General features: G+C 39.7%; 1 protein-coding gene across 1 annotated transcript in view; it reads right to left on the bottom strand.

The window, feature by feature from the left end:
* Nucleotides 1-4642: 4642 nt before the first annotated feature.
* LOC126475391 (ubiquitin-conjugating enzyme E2 S) overlaps nucleotides 4643-24979 on the bottom strand; it is a 73062-nt gene continuing 52725 nt past the window's right edge. Inside the window, exons 3-5 of the mRNA XM_050103227.1 lie at nucleotides 18864-19054; nucleotides 18611-18739; nucleotides 4643-5604 (exon numbers count right to left, since the gene is read on the bottom strand). Of these exons, the coding sequence (XP_049959184.1) occupies nucleotides 5461-5604; nucleotides 18611-18739; nucleotides 18864-19054 (464 nt within the window). The 3' untranslated portion in view covers nucleotides 4643-5460. The remainder of the gene's footprint in view (nucleotides 5605-18610; nucleotides 18740-18863; nucleotides 19055-24979) is intronic.

Genomic DNA, 24979 nt, shown 5'->3' on the forward strand with positions numbered 1-24979 from the left:
GGGAAGAGATTGCATCAGAAATCTATTTTCTCTGCTCTTTTGTGACCAGATGACTTGCCTGTTTCTCTCCACTGAAAAACTGACTTACGTGATTCTTTCCCCATACAGCAAAACTTTGATTCCTCACATCTTTGGGCTCACTTAATTTTCTTCCAGTTTTAGCCTCTCATGGTCATTCCGAACTGAGCTGTAGCACTAACACAAATTTTGAATAAAGTTGACTTACCTGATTTTTTCCCCTGACCTAAGTTTGGAGGCAAGGTGTGTGCAGTAAACTCATGCTGGTGCTCTTCGAACCTCACAAGTACACTGCAAGCTGAGACACACGCTGCATTGTCCTGCTGGTAGATGCTATCATGCACGATGATCCCACCTCCAGCCTGCACCCTTCCAGTGCTTGTTGCACAGTGTTTGCTTTCAGACGTTTTGTGTCATACATGGCAACAGCCATCTGTCCGAAGGAAGATATAACTTGAGTCATCTGGAAAGGCTACCTGTCAGCACTCAGTGGACATCCATTTGCAGTATTTGCATGCAAATTCCAGCCTGCATCATCAATGTACAGCATTCGGCGTTAGTGCACCAACAAAGAGCCTGCTGTGGAGGCCTGTTCACTAAAAGTCATTGAGGAGACATTTGGTAGCCTCTTGGTTCATCTGGGTAGTCAATTGACAAATAGTAAGACATCTATTCAGCCATACAAATCTCCACATCTGTCTTTCACCCCTGTCATCTATGGCCTCTGGTGCACAGCAGTTGCCTCAGCAGTAGTTGTAGAGAGTACCATTTTGACACACGTTATAGTTTAACCAGTGTAGCATGCAAAGAGTTTACAAACTTAGCCATTTCAGAAATGCTTCCACTCTTGACCCAAAAGCCAATGATCGTGCCCTTTCAGATATCTGATAAATTGCTCCATTTCTGCATAACAACAATGGCTGCACTGGTTTCCACGCCTCCCACCCTCGACACACCGCCACCTGCTGTCTGCAAGTGGGCGTTGCGCACTGACGTCTAATGAGTTCTAAAGAACACTATATGAAAAACAAATAAATTGTTAAATGAACTCAGCATGAAATAGTGAGTAATAACAATTCTGTCAATTGGTCATTAGACATAAACTGTCAACTGTGTTATAACTAATTCATAATTGATATGAAGCTTTGCTATAGTACTATGTTGCATTTCAATCTACGATCATCAAAATAACAACAGGCAAAGCTTTTTTTCATGAGAGTTACAGTAAGACATTCACCGTGCACAGCATACTGTTGATACCACACTAACACACAAATATAAATCACCAACTGTTCATTTTTTAATGTCTGTTTCACTGCACAATTCATAATCTAATCATATCATGTCATGTCATCTGAAATGTGCATGTTATTCCCCTACCTCCCTACAAGAGGCTTTTGTCTCAGCCTTTTGTTGTATCTTTTAGTTTCGTTCTATGATTTTTTTATTGGTCTATGTTTAAACTCAACACTCAGATTCCACCCTACGTCCTTTTTAAGTCGTCAGGAAAATGCATTCCTGTTTCAAATATTCCTATCTCCTTAATTAGCAACAAACTAAATGACACTTAGTTTTGACTGGTCCTCTGTATTATTTATTCCAGTGTAAGTGCTGATACGCACAATTTTCTGTTTCATCTCTTACACGTTGTAGAATTCACTATTAAACTTGCAGTTAGCAACCACAAGGACATAAACAAAACAGTTACTGTATTCCTGCCAATTGTAAAATAGCACAGCAGTTCTACTGTCAGCTTCTTAAATGGAAGTACTGGAGGCCTGAGAATATTTGTATCTTAGTATATGTCAATAATAAGACTATAAGAGCGTTTACCAACTGTCTAAACATTTGGCTTTCCAAAATAGTTGCAAAGTTAAATTTACTTGCTAAAAGATAATTAGTTTCACTGCAGAAAAATTACAGAAGAAATGGGGGAATTTTTTTTTTTGAGCGTTCACACGTGTCTCCAACAAACATTGGTAAATTTCAACGATTGTCGAAGCAATACTGTCAGAGATATAGTCACTGGTTTGACTCCACATGCAACTTGACCCAGAGTGTGAATTTCTGGAAACTGAGCTGTTATCACTTGGGCAATATTTTGTTGAAAGAAATGAAATCTGGCGAGCTTGTAAAGCTGTACGCATTCTCTTAGAGATAATGGAAATAATTTTACAACCATATTTACCCAGACAATTTGAGACAAAATCACCCGAAACATCAGTGCCTGATAAGATTTCAAAGTTTGGCTTCTTGTATCTCAGGGATTAAAGATATGATAAATGAGGAGCTTGGCATATAGCAATTTAAGAACACAATGTTCTCAAATATGAAGTTCCACTTATGTACCACTTCCCAATACTTAACAAATGAAGTGTAAACTTGAAGATTTTGTAAAAGGGTAAAAAACTTATTTTTTTCGACCCGATTTTGAAAAAAAAAAAAACTGTGTTCCATAAAACTTTTCAGTGCTCAATAGAAAGACTATGGTTTTAGCCACCTAAAAAAGTGTATTTAATTATCAAACAAGGACTAACAATGCTAGATAATTTGAATCAATGTTGGGCATGAAAATTGTGGAATGAAGAAATGTAAACTTTGGATTCATATATATCTCATACAGTAAATGCTATTTTTTTGGCTTGAAAGACAGGATTCTGCTGACAGTATCAATTTCCAGGAAATGAAGAGTAGGAAGTGGCTCAAAAATGTTGAAAAATATAAACTGCAATGCTGAGAAGTTTAAAATCAAAACTGACATTACTTTTTGCTTGACGCCTATATGAGATACTCCTAAAGACTGGGAAATCAGAGGTATGGCACTTAGCAAATGGCTTTGTAAGCAGACAAGTATCACAACAAGGCTTTGGAACCTAAATCAAGAAACCAAATTACAGGCTTTGGGACCTGAATGAAGAAACCCAACTGTGGCTGATATTGCACAGCTGTTGGGAATGACCCCTATGGCTATGTGGTTGTTGGTTCATGTTTTTGAACTGGTAGTGATGATGACACCATGGATCAGAGAAATACAGTGAGATTTACAGGTCAAAATAAAAATAAAAACCAGTGCAATGAGACACAGACAACAGGTTGCTACAATGTAGCCTATTGCTATGGTACATACCCTCAAATTTGTCCGTCATTTTCAGGTATTATTTAGAAAATTGAACATTATTTTCTGAATGCTTGAAAACTTGCTCTTTCCAACTGTGATTAGTTTGAAATAAATTATGGAAAACAGATTTACTCAGAGCAAATTGTAATTTTGATGAAAACCAAGATAGAATTGATTTTGTAGAAATCTACAAAGCAGTACTTTTTATATATTTGAATATTTTATATTTGAAAACCTTAAGTTGCTAAGATGTTTTGTCCAAAGTTTCATGTTTGTCATGCCTTTAATCAAAGATATGTTAGAAGCCAGAGTTAAAATCTTACGAGGCTTTCTTGTTTGTCTCACTCCAGCCTATGTAGGAAATTTTACCCACTGTTCGGGGGAGGCTTAAAACACATTGTTTCGAATGAGATTAGTTCGGAGGTTGTAACAGAAAATGGTATGAGTAAAAGAAGTGTCAAATATGCACTATTTTCACCTTCTAACAAAATTTGTCATCTTTTCGATGAGACGAATTTGCACATTATTGGAAAATAGTGGGTGAATGAAATTTTGTATACCAAAATCTTTGTGCAACTGATCTAGTGGGTATTATTTTTCACATTCAGTATGCATTCACTCCACAAGATATAAGAATCCAAAGCTTACATTTTTTCCATTTTGCAATTTTCGCACCCAACTCTGATTCAAATTATCTAGCATTGTCAGCCCGCATTGAATAATTAAATACACTCTTTAGGTGGTTAAAAACATGACCTTTGAAATTAGCCCAGTTTTTAAAAACTTTTGCAAAATCAGTTCGGAAATACAGCATTTTTACTTTTTTATAAAATCTTTGAACTAGTGCTTAATTTATTCAGTATTGGAATGTGGTGGATAAATGAAATTTTACATTTGAAAACCTTGAGTTGTTAGGTTACTACATGCCCAATTTCACATTCATCATACTTTTAGCCCCTGAGGTATACGACGACAAACTTTGAAAATTTTTGGGCAATTTTTCTATCATCATCATCATCATCATTATGCAAATGGCAAAATGCAGTTGTACAAGATGGTCAAATTTCCAAAGCATTGACCAAGCTATAACAGCGCAAAGTCACCAGAAATTCATGCTCGCACTGCGCAGAGTCGTGCATGGAGTCAAAGAAGTGGTTTTCTCTGCCAGTATTGCTTCGACAAACATTAAATTTCACGTGTTCATCGGGGACATGTGTGAATGTTCATATAACTTTGTCGAAATCCATGAAAGTCGAGCAGGGAGGCCTAAGGGAGCTGAGATGGAATGACCCTTATTATACCAACTCCTTTACACATGTAGGAATTTAAATGGGGTGGTTCTCTAGATAACATAATCTTTGATCAAACTGTCACCAGTTAAAGCCTTTGAAAAATAAAATAAATAAAAAGCACACATATTTAAGAATGAGAAATAAAGCTCTTGTGTCCACTGAAATACCAATCAGTTTATATAGGTTGGGGGTAAGAATATATCAACACTGCTAATCAGACTTAATTCAAAATCTTTACTTAAAATCTTAGTGGCAAACCAAGGGTGCTCCCACAGATATGCTATAATGATAAAATTGAGAAGATGGCATGACAGTGGTTGATGTGGGGAAACATGAGTAACAATGATTTTACGGTCTCTTTCATGCAGGTAATACCTTTAGAATGCATAAGACTACAAGTCACATTATTTACATTCTAGTTACATTATTCTGTGCAAACTAATACAACATATGTACAAAACCACAAGCACAAACAAATGAAGGAACAACATACGTAATTAAATAAGTGAAGTAAAGAAAGCTAGTACAGCATTTCAATACTTATTCACACCTGCAAAACATGTAGTTGTGATGCATTAAAATGCTTATTTTTTTTCAAAGCTTCATTGTTTCAGATTTTGTGCAATCAGTGTATGCAAAACAGAAATTTTACGACAGTATCAAAATTTGGCATCAGAAAATTATTGTTAAAATTTTACACTGAACCGACATTTTACAAGACAATTTGTATACATAAATAAGGACTTTACACTAAGCCACTAAACAACTGGGTTGCCAAACAACTAACATTTGATAGAGCTTACAGTCAAGGAAAAAGTTTTTATTTTGGGGAGGGGTGATGGTGATGACACTTGCACACGAGAAATCATTTTAACAGGACTGACTGATTACTTTGCCATAGAAGTATGACAGTCTAGAGCTTTTAGTGTCAGTACACAATCCTTTGTTGACAACACACGTACAAAATTGCAATCCACTTTCATTTCTGATTTCAGGATGAAGTGGTGAGATCATACATCTTGCAAAATAATTTCACAACCTTTTCAAAGTTCTCTTCTTATCTTTCAGCAGCTTCTTTTTTTCAGCCACTTTTTTGTCTCCTGCATGTTTCTTTGCCATTGGTCCATCGCCGGAAGAGGCACCAACTTCCAGACCAGGTTTAGGCATCTTCGATGACTGAAAATATATTTTTCCTTCTTTTATTAACTGATTATACAAAATACAAATTTTGCCACAAGTATCCATTTAACAGTCATTATGTATCAATGTTATTTTATGATCTAGCAGTTGCTACCCAAACATTGCACTAGATGAATGTGGTTACATAAAACACCACCTAGACTTGTCCACTAGCAGACAAAGTGGAGAAAATGCAAGGAAGGGTGACAGATACAAATGAAATACAAAAGGAACTAAGTACAAAATATGACCACAACAACAAAAAAGTTACATAAATTTCAGGAAGGAAACTGTCAATGGGAGGGTAAGGGTATTTTATTGACAGCAAATATTGATGAAATATCTCAGGATTAAAAACAATAAACCCACTTTTCTTTGTCTTGTGTGTTTATATTCATGTGCAATTTAATGAGAGATAGCTACTATGTAGGGGCGAAATGACAGTTTTGTTACCAGAAAATGAGTAATTCAACATGTCACGTGACGGTCATTTCATCACACCATGTACTGGCCGTTGATCTGAGAGTGTGGTAAGATTACAGCATAATGTGGGTTTCTGATTCATGAGACATACTATCACTGAACTCAAGCAGTCACTGGCCTGTCACACACTGTCACAATGAGGGTAATGCACAAAATATCTCAATTTGTAGGAAAAGCTGCCATTGCTGTAGGTGGCAATGTAATGACATGAGCGGTCACAGTGCCACAAATCTCGAAGTTTAATGCTGGGCACCAATAACCAGTGAGGAACCATATAATCAAGAACCATCTTCTTGCTATAGCATACCTTCTCACTGCACATTACAGGGTTTAAGAGCATCACCTAAAACAATGAAATCAAGGCACTCGTTGGTACATGTAGTTGATAGGGCAAGATTATATTGTGAATCACACAAGGTGACGCATCCTGTTATTCAACAGAGCACCATTCAAGCAGCTGCTGGTAATGGTAATCTTGTGCTGTGGATATTAGAGTGGGATGAATTGTGGCCCCTGATATGTCAGCATCCATTTATTTGGCTATAGCAACTTGCAAGCAAACTGGATCTGTATTGTTACAAAGACAGTGCAACTCCCCATTTTTCTGTAATTTGACAAAGTGCTTTGAAGAACACTAAGCAGATATGGGAGTGCTTTCATAGCCAGCCCGAACACAATCCTATTGGGCACATCTAGGATGACAATGAGGAAGATGTGTATACCTTAGATTCCTCTCCAATCAATCACTGAGTTGCAAGTGGCCATCTGGATGGTGTCTTGCAAAGTTCTTTTCATTATGCACTTCTGCTGTCACCATGGGGAGAGAGAAATGCTACATACCACTAAGTATTTGTCTCTAATTAAATTACTCTTTAGTGTAATTGCACATAAAAGAAAATTAACATGTAGTGACACTTCCAGAGCAATATGTCCAACAAGCACAGAAACATTAAATGAACAAACAAGAAATCCCTTTGTGTGAATCAACCACAGCACATTATTTACTTTGAGAGACCATCTTACATAAATGTACTTTACAATAGTGTCCTGAATTCAATGTAACCATCTATTTTGCATCCTTACACATTCCTGAGCCTATTTGTTTGGCAACAAATGTTTAGATATATCAGCCAGTTTATTATCTGCAACAACATACTTGGTATACCACGTACTTTTCTTTTCAAATGAAATTATCAATCAAACACGTCAAAATTAAATTCCAAGCTTTTGATGCACACTGTAAGCTATAAACTGCTTTATTAAGGTTACCTAGATAAGCTATAAACTGCTTTATTAAGGTTACCTAGATACTACTTGGTCGTTCACTAAATTCAATTACTATTTTTTATCTCTCTTTTGTTTACTTCATTAGAGAGATCATCTTTCATGCTCACATAGTTTTCAACAAAAGTTTCGAGGTTTATAGCAACAAACTGACAATTATCTCTCACTTGTACTTGAAAAGATTTAAATTCACCAACTTCAACACAACTTCATGTCAATTTTTCTTTGCTGTATCTGACCCAATCTAAACTTTCAGATTCAGAACCTTCAGCATTTAACCATATGGAATACATGTAACCCTGGCATTTACAAGTCCCAATGGCATTCTGTTTACAAAGTGAACAGCAACCAATAATGCTTCTTACCATAAAGATTTTCCCATGTTATAATTAACAACAGGCAACAAGCTTTGTCTGTTGCTGCAAAATCAATACAATATGCTGTAAATGTAATTACATATCTTTCTTTCATAATAGATAGAAGTAATAGGACACTTGAGACCAGTGTACTCTAGTTCCACTGGCCATTTTGCTGTTGTCATTTTCAGATTATATGGAAGTTTTGTTTCCTTACCTTCCACTGAAGCAGTATACAATTCTGGTGTTTTCCTCTCCTCAGTTTTAATTCCTTCCACATATTTTGAAAGCAAGTTAAAATATGCATAATTTGAATATCCTATCATTTGATGTTACTGGAGAATTCTGATGCATATATTTTACATAGCTTTTTTTCTAACAACTGCAACTATACCTTCTATCCTTTCAATAGAGCTCTTACACTTTAAAATATAACTTTGAAACCACTGTTATACAATCTGTGCACTAGTAACTTATAGTGACGTAAGTTCAGAAATACTCAGTCTGTTTCAACAAAAATAGGCCATGTCAGTAAGTAGGGATAAATGACTTGCCTTACTGTGTAGGTGTGAGGGTAAGGGGGGGGGGGGGGTGAGGGAGAGAACCTTATTAAATGTCACAATATACCGAATTTGCATACCCTTTCTCATTTGCTTCTTTTGTCTCCCTGTAATGATATCAATGATAATGCACCCAAATCTTTTGTGTCCAGAGCCATCAAATTCAAGGCATTTAAAACCAAACTGTTTTTCTTCACTTTAACTATGGCATTTTCTCCCATTTTTAACCAATTCTATTTCTCTCACCACTTCCATTGTTCCTTAAACAAATTATTGTGTTCTTATCTTCTGAAAGTGCTTCTTAAAATTCACGTTTCATTTCACATTTTCTACTGATAAGTCAACAGCAGTTATATTGCTCTTATTTGTGAGGCAATACTAGTAAAATAACGCAGAGCGTCTTTCTCCAATCATTGCATCAGTCAATTATAGATCACTTACGAAGTTGTCAAATTATGACAAACTGCCTATTGGCTTCTGTAACCCGCCGACGTTCATCTAATGATTTTTCTGACGTTTCGCCAGCACGAGTGGCTGGCATTGTCAAAGCTTCATTCTCCATTTCCGGTGGTGAACATTGATTATTGAAATGATTATTGAAGATATCTTGTGCTGAAATAAAGTTCAGATGCGATAACCACTTCTATAGAAGTAACCATCTAACCATGCTTTTTTTGTGTTCAAATGAATCACAAAAGTTTTCCTCTTATTAAAAGTACAACACTGCAATATTTTATGTATTCCAAATGACACCTTATCTCCATTATTATTGACCAGCAATTTTATATAGCTTCTCAAGATTATTGTGTTCCTTGACTTTTTTAGTTTATTTGTTCCAGAAATGCTGTTTGTTTCATACATCCCTGTGAGTTATGGTGCATGCAGTGTGGCGTAGAGGTTAGCGTTGTTGGCTCATGCGCTGTGGGTTGACAGTTCAAACCCAACCACTAGCAACTATTTGTTATTTAGTATTTATCAATTGTGGAAGTTTCTCGTAATATCCGATGTTTGTAATGCTGGTAGGTTCTGGCGTATTCAGTGTCTGTATAAATAAGTGCACTCTATCCAGAAAGTTAATTCTGTTCTGGATGTCCTCTGGTGTTCATGATACACGTGCCTTTAAATGTGCCTTCAGTGTTACACATTTTATTTCATTGACAACCCTGCTTTCAGATTTGACTTAACTCAGTTACAATACAACCTTTTTTTGGTGGGGACACCTGATATATCAAAACATTATGTCACCATGGCTCGGATCATGCAATGCAAAAGCTGTTGCCTACATGAACAGTAACCAGAATACAAGCAGTACATTGCTCTGGAGGTCCGTTAATTCAGGAGACCAATAGATTCCGTGGCAGTAGTAAGTCTACTGCACATGTGGTATCGGTATTTTCTGGAGGCTCTGGTCAGGACCTGACAGAACAGCTGAAAGGATTTGACAAGCTATCCAAATTCAGCAGGTGGGATACTATGATGCGTTTGACAAATGTGTAACTTTACCTGGAGGGCACAGTCCAGCTATGGTTCAAGAACAATGAAGAAAAGCTCAGCAGCCGGGACAAATTACAGGCCGAACTGAAGCAAAATCTTGGCAACAGTTGACAGCAAGTCTGCTTAGCAGAAGAACAATTGAAGTAGAGGTCCTAATGTATTTGTGGAAGGATACATTAATACACACAGCATGCTTTGGTCCTTTGTATCATACTGAATCCGAATATGATAGAAAGTGAAAAAAATCTCACATCTGATGAAAAGAGTTGCAGAAGACATGTACCAAGCTTTTCTGGGAAAGAATATCACAACAACAGAGGAATTCATCAAGTGGTACCAGAACATTGAGAAAATGCACCACAGTATGACTGATAACCCAAATGTGGTTCCTATAATAGTTGTGGAAGACCGCCACAACTTCACTTCTCTCATACTTCAGGTATTAAGAGAAGAGGCACAGCATTTTAAGACTGCCAGAACTGTTGGTCCAAGTACATAAGTGAGATATAGCAGCCAAACATGTTGGCCACATACACTCCTGGAAATGGAAAAAAGAACACATTGACACCGGTGTGTCAGACCCACCATACTTGCTCCGGACACTGCGAGAGGGCTGTACAAGCACGGCACAGCGGACACACCAGGAACCGCGGTGTTGGCCGTCGAATGGCGCTAGCTGCGCAGCATTTGTGCACCGCCGCCGTCAGTGTCAGCCAGTTTGCCGTGGCATACAGAGCTCCATCGCAGTCTTTAACACTGGTAGCATGCCGCGACAGCGTGGACGTGAACCGTATGTGCAGTTGACGTACTTTGAGCGAGGGCGTATAGTGGGCATGCGGGAGGCCGGGTGGACGTACCGCCGAATTGCTCAACACGTGGGGCGTGAGGTCTCCACAGTACATCGATGTTGTCGCCAGTGGTCGGCGGAAGGTGCACGTGCCCGTCGACCTGGGACCGGACCGCAGCGACGCACGGATGCACGCCAAGACCGTAGCATCCTACGCAGTGCCGTAGGGGACCGCACCGCCACTTCCCAGCAAATTAGGGACACTGTTGCTCCTGGGGTATCGGCGAGGACCATTCGCAACCGTCTCCATGAAGCTGGGCTACGGTCCCGCACACCGTTAGGCCGTCTTCCGCTCACGCCCCAACATCGTGCAGCCCGCCTCCAGTGGTGTCGCGACAGGCGTGAATGGAGGGACGAATGGAGACGTGTCGTCTTCAGCGATGAGAGTCGCTTCTGCCTTGGTGCCAATGATGGTCGTATGCGTGTTTGGCGCCGTGCAGGTGAGCGCCACAATCAGGACTGCATACGACCGAGGCACACAGGGCCAACACCCGGCATCATGGTGTGGGGAGCGATCTCCTACACTGGCCGTACACCACTGGTGATCGTCGAGGGGACACTGAATAGTGCACGGTACATCCAAACCGTCATCGAACCCATCGTTCTACCATTCCTAGACCGGCAAGGGAACTTGCTGTTCCAACAGGACAATGCACGTCCGCATGTATCCCGTGCCACCCAACGTGCTCTAGAAGGTGTAAATCAACTACCCTGGCCAGCAAGATCTCCGGATCTGTCCCCCATTGGGCATGTTTGGGACTGGATGAAGCGTCGTCTCACGCGGTCTGCACGTCCAGCACGAACGCTGGTCCAACTGAGGCGCCAGGTGGAAATGGCATGGCAAGCCGTTCCACAGGACTACATCCAGCATCTCTACGATCGTCTCCATGGGAGAATAGCAGCCTGCATTGCTGCGAAAGGTGGATATACACTGTACTAGTGCCGACATTGTGCATACTCTGTTGCCTGTGTCTATGTGCCTGTGGTTCTGTCAGTGTGATCATGTGATGTATCTGACCCCAGGAATGTGTCAATAAAGTTTCCCCTTCCTGGGACAATGAATTCACGGTGTTCTTATTTCAATTTCCAGGAGTGTATGTTGTGAAGAAGCATAAAATGTTGAAGAAGACATGTAAGTATCTCTAGCACCAAGCTTCACCGTTTGAACTAATTAGGAAGAATGGATTCGGCCAGCTTGGACTTACACTGCAGCCAAAAAACAACGATGCAGCAGCCAACTAATGCAGATACAAACAACTCCACTGCCACGTTTAACACCCCACAGAAGAAGTGACATTTGGAGGGCAGAGCACAACACACTGGTATGTTTTCACTGCGCACACCGTGGACATATTGTACACTAGGCAGAGAAGGAAGACTACTTTTTGATGACTACTATCAACCATCGTAACAGTTTTACTTACACCCATCAACTACAGATTATTATAGCTGTCCTGTAGGACGAAATCCATTACTGTAGCCATTCACTGTATCAATTGCTAATCTGGTCACTGAATAAGCTAGGCAACCATCCATGGAGGTGAGGCCATCACAGATGAATTTCCTCCACAAACAGTCTCCAAGATGTCAGGAAATCTCACTGACATCGATGGTTAACTCGTATTAGCACCAATGGTTGACTCGTATTAGCACTAGTCAACTACAGAGCTGAATGTTCATCATCACCAGCAACAGAAGGCTACGTTCCATAACAAAATGCAACAGAAAAAGACACACAAAACCAGTATGATTGAATCCTGATAACATCGCTTCTCTCACATGCCAGATTGTAAGAAAAGATACATAGCACTTTACTGCAGGCAGAACTATCAGACCAATATACAAGAGATGGTGGCCATGAATGTTTGACCCCATATGTCAGGAGGTAACACAGAATGTTGAAGAAGAGGTTTATTGATCTTTGGCACCAGTCTCCAACACGATGATCAAGCCATGAAGAATGTATGTGGCCAACCCAGACTTCTACCATTGCTGTGATATGACAACCCAGCACCCAACCAACGCAGGTACACCCAATTCCTCTACCTACTTAAACTCCTCGCAGAAGAACAGACGTATGGAGCATAGAGGATAAGATGCTAGCCTGTTTTCACTGTGGCTGCCTGGACAAGCACACTACTGCAGAGTGAGAACTCTACTGTTTGTTTACTACTACACCATAAGACACCAACTGTGACAACAGTTCTATTCACATCAGTCAACTGCTCATAGCCATAGCCTGGATGAAATCATTGCTTGTCATGTCACGACAGTTCCCCTATCACTGTGCAGAGGTACCAGCCACTTGCATAGTTGCTGAATTTGAGAAAACTAAGCAAGGCAATCATCTGTGGAGGTAAGTCCAACAAAGATGCAAGGTCTCCACAGACAACAGCCAACGTGTCACAAAATCTCACTGACACCGTAATGAACAGCCAACCTGTCTGTGCACTTTTCTGAACTGTTAGATTCTTATTGTCATCAACTACAGAAGACAAAGTTCCATGATACAAGAGGGACTATGCTGAAAGTTGGAAACGGGAAATGTTCAGCGAACAGGAACTGTAAAATTAACTATCAATGACAGAACACAGGCCTCTGAATTTGTGATTTTAGCAGAACGCAGACATAACATTATTCTCAATCAACAAAAGAATCATGTTCTGCTACAACTACAGACAATACAGGGGAGGACAATAATATCACATTACCAATAGGATTTGCCCCTACTGAGGAAAAACATCAGCTAGAGATAGCTAATCTGCGAAAATTTTGTCTCTTTTATAGCCAGAGTGGAGAAAAGAAAGACCAAGTCACCCACGGTAAAACACCATATCAACACAGGGGATCATCCAACAATTAGCCAGTGTTCATACAACGCATCATCAACTGAAGGATGGGTAACCTGGGAGAAAGTGGAGCAGATCTTGCAAGATAGCATCATTGAACCTGTAGAGCATCCCTGGTACTCTCCTATGGACCTTGCGAAGGGCAGCAAAAAGTGTTTCTGCGTCTACTACTGATGACAGAACGAAACCATGGAGAATGATGTCTATCCATTGCCACACATTGGTGACACCCTACACTGATTGAAAGAAACAAAGTATTTCTCCACTATGGATGTTCAGGCAGGCTACTGCCAAATCGAAGCTGAAAAGGCTGACTGAGAAAGGACTGGCTTCATAACTGCTGATGGCCTCTATGAGTTCAAGTTATGCCATTTGGAATGTGCGTTCCAGCCCCTTTCAAATGTATGACTGGAAACCTGCTCCAAAACCTTAAATGGTTGACATCTCTTTCCTATGGGTGACAGTCATTTTTTCAAAAACATTTGAAGAAACTGCAATAAAGTTTGTTCAGACTGCAGGTGTCTGCCTGAAAAGTGTGGATACCACCCAGAAATAACAATCTTGAGTTCCCTAGAGAATGGTGGTGGACTCCACCACAATTCAGAGAAAATAAGAGCAGTCACAGATTTTCCAACTCCCCAAAATGTCTGTGAAGTGTGATGTCTCCTCAGAATATGCTCATACTACAAGAGATTCATGAAGTACTTCTGAACCAAGGCACGTCCCTCGCAAGAACCTCTGCAGAGAGATGCCAGATTTTCCTGGAATAAGAGGCACAAGAAAGATTTTTCCTTGTCCTTAAGGAAGCACTAACATATCCAGTCATAGCACTGTATGACGAGAATGCCGAGACACAACTTCACACTAACACTAGGAGTTCTAGGATAGGGACAGATCTAGTACAAATTCAGGAAAGTACTGAAAATGTGATGATACATACTGCAAACACATTGCATTAATAGGGTGGAATATACAGAATTTGAGGAGTGGAGGTAACAACTTCAAAAATAGTCCAGGTGCTGAGTTGTAAACGGGCATATACACAAGACTGAGAACATTAATAGTTTTCGGGTGAATCCGTTATCATTACAGACACAAACACCTACATGTCCCAGCTGACTACAATGAGCAAGCACTGCACGACTTCAGTCAGGAGACGGGGGTGATATTGAACAGGAAGACCAAGGTCTTCAGTGAACAGGTTTGCATGGAAACATGCATCCAACCAGTCTCCAGACTGAAGGCAACAAAAACATGAGTTGAGTAATTTTTAGGCATACGAGTTTGTTACCATTATTTTATCACTCTTAACACTTAGGAGCTGATGCCTGTAAAAATAAGGGCACACCTGACCAGCCTGAAAATCCAACACCCGTAATTTTATGGGCGCGTGTGCTCGATCTTCCCCTTCCTTCCTTTACGTGTTCGTAGAGCTCCCAATGGTCTGGGAGGCACAGTAGAGGCTATAGTTGAAGTATTTGATGCTAGATGGTGTGGGCATGCTGGACAAGGGAGAACCTCTCCTTTTTTTTGTGAGGCTTTGTGAGTGCAAATATTCTGCCATGCGTGTGCTCAGTTGCGTCGTCATGGCGAGATGTGGTTTGACGGATGATGAAATCACTCTTGAGTTATCACGCGAGTTTGAAGAAAGTGATGTTGATTTTTTGGAGGATGATGATTTGCTTGATACTGATGATGATGTAGACTATATTCAAGAAGAAGTTTCTGAGTCTTCAGGTAAGGAATCCAGATAACAAAATACACAATATTTTTATTCAGATTTCAAATGAAAGAGCTTTCAATACGTAACTACCGTAGTAACTGATTTTATTTGCAAATACTACTTTTATGGTAGATTCAGACGAGGAGAGTGATCGTCCAAGTTCTTGCCATTGTTCCTGCTGATACCACACCTGAAGTGCATGGGCGACCAAGAGTGAGTGTGAGATCGAGAACTTCGCGCCGTACCGATTCTGAGGAAGGTTACACGACTAATGATCACGTGCCAAATATCTATCCATTCTCGGGACACTCTGGAAAGTGCAACCTTACCAGTTCAGACCAGAACAGCACATTTCTAGATTTCTTTTTGTGTTCACTTACAGACAGTATGGTGAATCATATAAAACAGCAACCTAATCTGTATGTACAACAAAGCATAAGGAAATTACGAAGCACAAATTCGCTTTCCTCTACCTGCTCACTATCAAAGTGGAAAGGAGTTACTCTCATAGAAATAAGAAAGTTTCTGGCAATTGTAGTCCATATGTGTGTAAGTGCAAGATCCTGTATATGAGAGCACTGGTCCAAGAATCCTGTTCTGTCATGTAATTTCTGTCCAAACATCCTGAGCCGTCACAAGTTTCTTTCTATTTTGAGAAACTTTCACATCAGTGACAATTCAGTTGCGAAGGAAAAAGGTGAAGAAGCTGGCTATGACCCTCTGTACAAGGTGAGACCCCTCGTGGATATGGTGTCTGCTAATTTCCAGTGAGCATATACACCCTCTCAAAACATTACAACTGATGAAGGCATGTGCAAATTTCGTGGCCGTGTGTATTTCAAGCAGTACATGCCTCAGAAGCCAAATAAATATGGTATTAAACTGAACATTTCGTCGGAGTCGGAGTGAGGTTATGTCTGGAATTTTTCTGTTTATGCAGGTGGGAGGCCTGATACAGTGACACTCGGGAAGACATAGCTTGGGAATCTGTCAGGAAAAGGTTACACTTTGTTTACAGACAGATTCTACACCAGTCCAGACCGGAACCTGGAAAAACAGCTCTTGTGGGAACCACAAGAAAATCTAGACAGGGATTACCTTCTGCTGTAAAAGATCTGAAATTTCAGCAAGGTGAAATAATTTTTAGGCGTAAAGGAAATATCTTGGCATTCTGTTGGAAGGACAAAAGAAATGTGCACATGATAAGTACAAGGCACACTGCTGAGATTGTGACGTATATTGTTGAGAGAGGCAGAGAGAAGTCAAAACCCGCCTGTGCGGTGGACTATAATAAAAACAAGTTGGGTGTTGACTTATCACACCAACGACAATCATACGGGGCTTCTGACAAGGGAACCTCCCCATCGCACCCCCCTCAGATTTAGTTATAACTTGGCACAGTGGATAGGCCTTGATAAACTGAACACAGATCAATTGAGAAAACAGGAAGAAGTTGTGTGGAACTGTGAAAAAATAAGCAAAATATACAAACTGGTCATCAGTCTTGGCCACATAGGCAACATAAAGGAGAACGTGAGCTCAGGAGCGCCGTGGTCCCGTGGTAGAGTGAGCAGCTGCAGAAGGAGAGGTCCTTGGTTCGAGTCTTCCCACGAGTGAAAATTTTACTTTCTTTATTTTTGCATAGTTATTATCTGTCCGTTCGTTCATTGACGTCTCTGTTCACTGTAATAAGTTTAGTGTCTGTGTTTTGCGACCGCATCGCATAACCATGCGATTAGTAGACGAAAGGACGTGCCTCTCCAATCGGAACCGAAAACATTTGATCGCAAGGTCATAGGTCAACCGATTCCTCCACAGGAAAACACATCTGATATATTCTATACGACACTGGTGACGGCATGTGCATCATATGACAGGAATATGTTGTCGACCCACCTAACTTGTACACTTGGCGAATGGGTAAAAAGATTCTTCCACCTTGCCCGATTTAGGTTTTCTTGTGGATGTAATAATCACTCCCAAAAAAGTGATGAAAACGTAAGAGTTTGTCACATAAACTGAAAATAAAAAATTAAAGTTTTCACTCGATGGAAGATTTGAACCAAGGACCTTTCGTTCCGCAGCTGCTCATGTTAACACGACACCACGGCGCTGCTGCGGTCCCAGCGTCCTTAATGTTCCGTATCTTGCCATGAACTACTCAGTTTGTATATTTTGCTTATTTTTTCACAGTTCCACACAACTTCTTCCTGTTTTCTCAATCAATCTGTGTTCAGTTTTTCAAGGCCTATCCACTGTGCCAACTTATAACTAAATCTGAGGGGGGTGCGATGGGGAGGTTCCCTTGTGAGCATCAAACTGTGAAGTGGTGAAGAAAGATGTCATTCCACATAATAGTGATAATAAATATATAAAATATATATAAATATGTATATTGTACAACAAGGAAACTGGAAAACGCCTCACATCATCACAGTTTGAGACAACTATCTGTGCAGGTGTTGCAGACAGCAGAGATCTCTTAACCACAACCTGGTACATTGGGACTCTCCAGACTATCAACATTTTCTGGAAAAGATTGAGACAAAGAGGCAAGAAACAGAAGCAAAAACAATGTGCAGTGTGTTCTCTGAGAGACAAAAAGCTTACTGGGAAAGTGTGGCACAAAGACACAAGCTACCAGTGTAGTGAATGCAAAGTGGCATTGTGCAAACTACCGTGTTTCAAAATTGCAAACTACTGTGTTTCAAAATTTATCATACGAAGACCAAAACTGCATCTTAAAATAAAGCCAAAGGAGGTTACCGTACATAAAACAAGCAGTATGAATAATTATTAAAATTCTTGTTTAAAATAATGTAGTTTTCCTTCTGAGCATTAATTGTATATATCCTTGATGAATTTTTCCTCTTAAAAAAAAAAAAAGAGAGAATAAAGATGATGTAACTTACCAAGCGAAAGCGATGGCATTTTGATAGACACGCAAACACACACAAACTTACCCTCTCCCTTAAAACCCACATCCTTTTGTCTTTCCCTCTCCTTCCCTCTTTCCTGATGAAGCAACCATTGGTTGCGAAAGCTTGAATTTTGTGTGTATGTTTGTGTGTCTATCGACCTGCCAGCGCTTTCGTTTGGTAAGTCACGTATTATACATAGCTTAAGTTCAGGTTTTTCAATATGGGTAATGTCATTACCATGACAAAAACCATTTAGGAGTTGTAATAAACTAAAATAAACTAAAAACAGCTAGGCCTTGTGGTAGAGCTTCATGCGCTATGGCTCAGGGCGCAAAGTGTTAAAAACACATTTCTAAACTGAGCCCATAACTAGCATGTCCTGCACACAAAGATAGTAAACAAAAGATTTGCTTCTGTAAGCAAACCAGACTCTTAGCTGTTATGAAAAATAATAGGATTATATTTCCATTATAAAATTGTTCTTACCAAAGCATGAATTTCAGTCATCATTTTTGCTCTCTGGGAGTAACATTCATATTGTTCAAGCAGCAATTTCCCTGCTTCTTCATTAAGTGCAGATTCTGCATTTGGCACAATCAGCAAGCATTTCACTGTCTGTAAGACAATAACAATGAAATAACAAAATTATATCACATGCATAACACTATCTAATGCAATTTGTAATTCTAGTGACTAATATAACATTTTTTTTTTTTTTTTTTGACAAAGTGGTAGTTACCAACAATATGTGCTTTATTCCAAGGTCTGGCTTCCAGTCCTTCTTCAATGTATTCACACATATTTCTCCATTTTTCGCAACATTTGGATGAAATATCTTTGTGAGAAAGAAAGCCTTTGGCGGTGCTTGTGGGAAATCTTTCCCAAGAGCAAGCTTCACACGGAACACACCACCAGCATATGGTGTACCAGCTGCAAGATTTAAAAATAAAAAATCACTGTTGTTTCAACCATAGTGGACTGCTGACCAGCAGTACAGGTGAAGTGAAATGGATTTCTGGGCTTCATCAGTGCAGGAAGTGTTATCTCAAATATGTTTACGAGAACTTAAAACATCCTACTCAAACATTTATTGGTGACAAAGTTGATGAAGGAAGTGAACATTAGCTCTGTACCACACTAATGGGATCAAAAAGTGTTCCAGATTTTAAAGCGTAATAGATTTAGCCTATCTAGTCTGCTTTATTTCTGAATCAATAATTGGGTTTACCAGTGTATTTGTTGTGTGCTTGGCGCTTTCTGTAATCATACAAAAATAGAGTTTAATTTATTCGATGTAGTATAACATCAGTACACTGTTCCCTTTCTGCAACAGTACATGTGTTCTTCAGCACATCACTACTAGTCATTTCTCATGGGGGAGCAGATGTACGCGATCCCTGTCTCACAAATGGGCTATTCTTGTGGAGCATACAGCAAGTAAAAGAAGCAAACGTGTACCTGTGTTTGGGGTTATATGAGTGCAGACATGAATGCATTCCAGTCTGAACTGCCGATGGTGGCAGTCAGTATATTACTAACAAATTTATCTTTTTCAGAAACATTTTTCTTGCATTTGCCAGTCTGGACTTCAAAGTCTCTGTACTTCAGCCATCATCAGTAATTGTGCTTCCCAAATAACAAAACTCATCAACTACTTTTAGTGTGTCATTTCCTAATCCACTCTCATCACCATCACTTGATTTAACTCTATAGCATTCCATTAAACTGATTTTACTTTTGTTTATGTTCATCTTACAACTACTTTCCCAGACACTATTCACTCCGTTCCAACTGCTACTGCAAGTCCTTTACACACTCTAACAGCACTGCAATGTCATCGGTAAATCTTAAAGTTTTATTCTTTGCTCTGAACTTTTATTTTCTCTCCTAATTTCTCCTTTGTTTCCTTTCATGCTCACTCAATGCACAGATAGAACAACATTGGGAGGGGAGAGGGGGAGGCTACACCCACCCCTGGTCTCACACTCTTCTCAAATACTGCTTCTCTTTCATGCCCTTGACTCATTTGGTTCCTGTACTAGTCATACATAACTTTTCACTCTTTTTGTTTTATTCTTACAATATTTCGACTTTCAGAGCTTGAAGCCTAGTTAACAACATCTAAACCTTTCTTTCAACATACAAATGCTATAAATTTAGTCTTGCCTTTTTCAATCTATCCTCTTAAGTCATACGGTTAATACAGCCTTGCAGATTCTTACATTTAACCAGAACCCAAACTGATCTCCCTCAAAGTCAGGATCTACCAGTTTATCCATTCTTCTGAATGCAGTTTATGTCAGTATTTTGCAACCATAACATATTAAACTGATGTTTCAGTAATATTCAGACTTGTCAGTACCACCTTTCTTTGAAATACGAATTATTACAACAAATGATAACAATATCAGAAAAATTGGACAATTTATTCCAGAGAAAGAGCTTCACAAGTTGGCCTTTACGCAAGCACTGTTGTTGGATGTCCTCCTGAGGTGTGTTGTACACGAATTCTGTCTAGTTGGCACCTTAAGTCATCAAAAGCCCAAGCTGGTTAAAGGGCCCTGCCCATAATGCTCAAAACATTCTCAACTGGGGAAGAGGTCTGGTGATCTTGCTGGCTGAGATAGTGTGTGGCTGGCTCAAAGACATGCAGTAAAAACTCTCACCACATGCAGACGGGCATTATCATGATGAAATGTAAGCCCAGGATGGATTGCCATGAAGAGCAACGAAATGGGACACAGAATATCATTGGCATATTACTGTGTTGTAAAGGTGCCACAGATGACAAACAAAGAGGTCCAGCTATAAAACAAAATATACCATCACTCCTGGCTGTCGGGCTGTACAGTTGGTACCCCATCGCTGTCCGGGCCTTTTTCAGTCACATTTGGACTTCCACTGACTGGAGTAGAACTATCTTCAGTGCTGAGTCCTGTTTCAAACTGAGCCCCAATGACCTGTGAAGACATGTCTGGAGATGCCTCGAACAGCAGTGGGATACCAACCAGACTGTCACTAGCCATACGGCCCGACAACCAGGAGAGATGGTCTGGGGTGCCATTGCATTTCATACCAGGACCCGTTGGGTTGTCATATGTGGCATCCTTACATCACAGTGGGCTGTTGATGATATTCTACAACAAGTTTTGTTGCTCTACTGCTTGTCAAACCCTATCTTGGTCAGAAAGGTCACCAGATCTCTCTCCACTTGAGAATGTTTGGAACATATGGACAAGGCCCTCCAACCAGTTTGGGATTTTTATGATTTAAATCATTAATTGTACAGAATTTGGCATGACATCCCTCATGAGGACTTCAATAATTATCAGTCAATGCCAAGCCGAATAACTGCTTGCATTAGGGCCAGAGGTGGACCAATGCATTACTGACTTGCTCAATTTGTGAAGCTCTTTCTCTTGAATAAATCATCCAATTTTCCTGATACTGTAATCATTTGTGTCTGCACATGAACATCACATCTTCCTATTTCAATCCAATTTAGATAATTCCTTTGTAGCACTTTTTTCTCTCCTTAGAGCGTATATCTTGCATAAAAGATGGAACTGTTTTGTCATGACTGGCTCTCTACAGAATCTCAATAATAATACATGAAAAGCACCAGTTTGCTTTTGTTCTACAATATTACTTTTATTGCTAACCAGTTTTCGGCTTACAAGGCCATCTTCAGACATTTACTGAGTATTATCACCAAAGACAACAGCAGACAACATTGGAAAAGAATTAACACATCTAGACTGAAGTAGAAACATACTGTGAGTAACATCTTTGCAATGAAATAGTAAAAACTGAAAAGTACATAAATAACAATGGAGTTGACACAAGAACCTTTAGCACAAAATAGGAATAGCATGCCTACATAACAGTTTCTATTAATAAACAAAACTAATAAAATTAGTACTAGACAAGTCTGCATTAAGAGGTATGAAACATGGAGAGTGATACACAACCAATTAAAAAAGAAGAGACAGTTGTCAATGTAAATACAGAATATATAAGTTCCTTACCTTACCTGTATTTGATTTTGTGTTGATGACCCTGTTCTGACCTGGCCAAAAGTCCTGTTCTTCCTACCATCATACAGTACCAATTAGTACTATATCTATCTTCAACCTATCCACTTTCTTTTTCAAATTATCTAACCTACCTACCAGATTAAGGGATGTAACATTCCACCCACAGAATACCAGTTTTTTTTTCTTCGCCTGATGACAGTGTCCTCCTGAGTAGCCCCCTCTCTGATATTCAAATGGAAGACTATTTTATCTCCCAAGTATTTTACCCACGTGGATGCCATAATCATTAAACCATACAGTAAAGGTTTGTGTCCTCGGGAATTATAATGTCTGTAGCTTCCCCTTGCTTTCCGCCTTTTATAGTACAAATCTTGTCTGGCCATGCTGGTTAATGTCAATGCCAGATAAGCCAGGCATTGACATTGTGTAATATTATTGTGATTTCCGTAGTATGAAAGCTGTGAGTACCCTTGGAAAGGCATTCAATATCTGTATATTAAATGATCAGCTTATGAGATGAGACCTATTCTTTGAAAGACATTTGTTTTATATAATTTACATAACTGTAAAGATGCGCATCTAGCGCGGACGCTAATTCATCGATTGCGTAGTCGACGAAACATTTTAACAGAAGCTGAACTGACGTTCTACTTCGATCTAAATAAAAGATGACAGTAAAAAAAAAGAAACTTTTGTGGATCTTCAGATTTTAATGTACTACTTCTGCTTGTAATGTGAAAATGTAAAAGAAGGTCGACTTTAAGCTATAAAAGTGAGCGTTCTTGCCAGCGTGCAGACAACATTATTAATTAATAAAATTCAAGTAATTTATGTTCGAAACTGTAAATCGGCAAGTTATTGTTATGAAGGTGTTGAACAGTGCAAGAATTGTCTTTAACGAAGGAGAAAAGTAATGACTGTAATTTGTGACAAAAACGTAAACCAAGGAGACAGCACAGGGCAGGCTGAAATCTGATTGCACCATACAGTTAGAAAAGTACTTATGTAAGTTATATTGTTTATAAATAAGCCCTAATTTGCTAGTGAGAACTGTTTGAATATATTTAGTGTTTACCAGATTTCTTATTCTGTTCTTTTCCTTTATACTTTTTTAACATCCATGCCATATTATTTTTATACATGTCAAACAGCCTTTACTGCAGCAGAGAATACTGCGGCATCCTGGTCGTGTACAGATGGCCGCCCCTTGTCTTCTATACAACTCATAGCTGCCTCATTTATTAATGATTTCATTTGCAAATGCAAATTATTTTTTTACTGTTTATTGTTAAAGGTCCCTTAGGTAATTATAAAATTCATACTGATTACATAAAGAAATCCGGGTCGTTCTTTTACAAATAATAGAAGTCTTTGCGTAATCAAAAACTAGCCTCCTCCTGACAACAATCAGGAGCCGACCAGAAGACGGACGTCTTCGACCGCTTTCGTGTCTCCTGTGGCAAAGCTATGCCAAACTGGGAACATGACATCCTAGTATTTTTTTTTTTATCATATTAGAATTGGCAACCCTATCTCCTGGAAAATGCTGCTGCTGTTGCTCCTCTTCTGTAAACGCATGTTTGTCTCCAAAATATCTTGGTGTCATCCTGGATCGTACACTATGCTTCAAACAACACCTTCTTAACTTAGCTCAAAAGCTGAGGAATCGAAACAACATCCTCCATAAGCTATGCGGAACTACCTGGGGACCTTCAGCAACCACCCTGCGAACTTGAGCTCTGGGCTTGGTATACTCAAGTGCTGAGTACTGTGCACCTGTTTGGATGAATAGTCATCATACAAGGCTTGTTGATACCCAGCTGAATACGACAATGCGCATAATATCTGGAACAATCAGATCTACTCCAGTTTATTGGCTTCCACTGTTAACCGGTATAATGCCTCCTGATCTACGCAGATGTACTGCCCTTATGAGAGAATTCCACAAGATCTCCAGGAATTCTAACCTACCCGTGCATAGCGACCTGCCACTTTTAAATCCCACGAGACTGAAATCACGTCATCCAACTCTGCGCGATGCTGCTGACATGCTTGCTAAGACTTTCAAACCTCTTGAAGAATGGAAAGGTCGGTGGGAAGCAGTGACAGATGTGCACCTGCATAACATCTTCTCAGGTGCTAAACTTCCAAGTGGATTCGACTTACCACTTAAGACCTGGTCTACTCTCAACAGAATCCGTACCAGCCATGGGCGATGCAGGGACGCTCTCTTTAAGTGGAAGAAGCTGCCTGATCCAGCTTGTGACTGCGGGGCTCCATACCAGACTGTTCACCACATTGTCAGTGAATGCAGGATTCGAGCCTATCACGGCGCCAAAGAGGACTTCCTGCTAGCAACTCCAGACGCAGTGCGCTGGATTGAAGGACTGGATATTCAGTTGTAAAGACAAACTTAACTTTCTTGTGTGTCAATATGTACATATGTATATGTAATTTCATGATATGTCTGTATTAACCATACGCTAAATAAAATGTCTGTTGTCTACTCTAATTCACCTCCATTGTGGTTGAACCTACGGCATGGCTATATGACTATCTCTACGATACAGGAACACAAGACTGCTCCACCTAGAAAGGACCAAAGGGGCAGGGAGGGGAGGGCAGGGGGACAATGGTTGTGTGCAACCCCAATCATTATGTATCTTTATGCTATTTTTGTTTGTTCACTGACACACACCTTTCCCTATAAAATCATTTCAGTCTACAACATTCAATACTTAGGTATTTATATTTTATTTCTAACTAAAAAAAAATACGTCTAAAAACAAAGATGATGTGACTTACTAAACAAAAGCAC

This window comes from Schistocerca serialis, chromosome 1 (assembly GCF_023864345.2).
Source record: "Schistocerca serialis cubense isolate TAMUIC-IGC-003099 chromosome 1, iqSchSeri2.2, whole genome shotgun sequence".
NCBI classification, from domain to species: Eukaryota; Metazoa; Arthropoda; class Insecta; order Orthoptera; family Acrididae; genus Schistocerca; species Schistocerca serialis.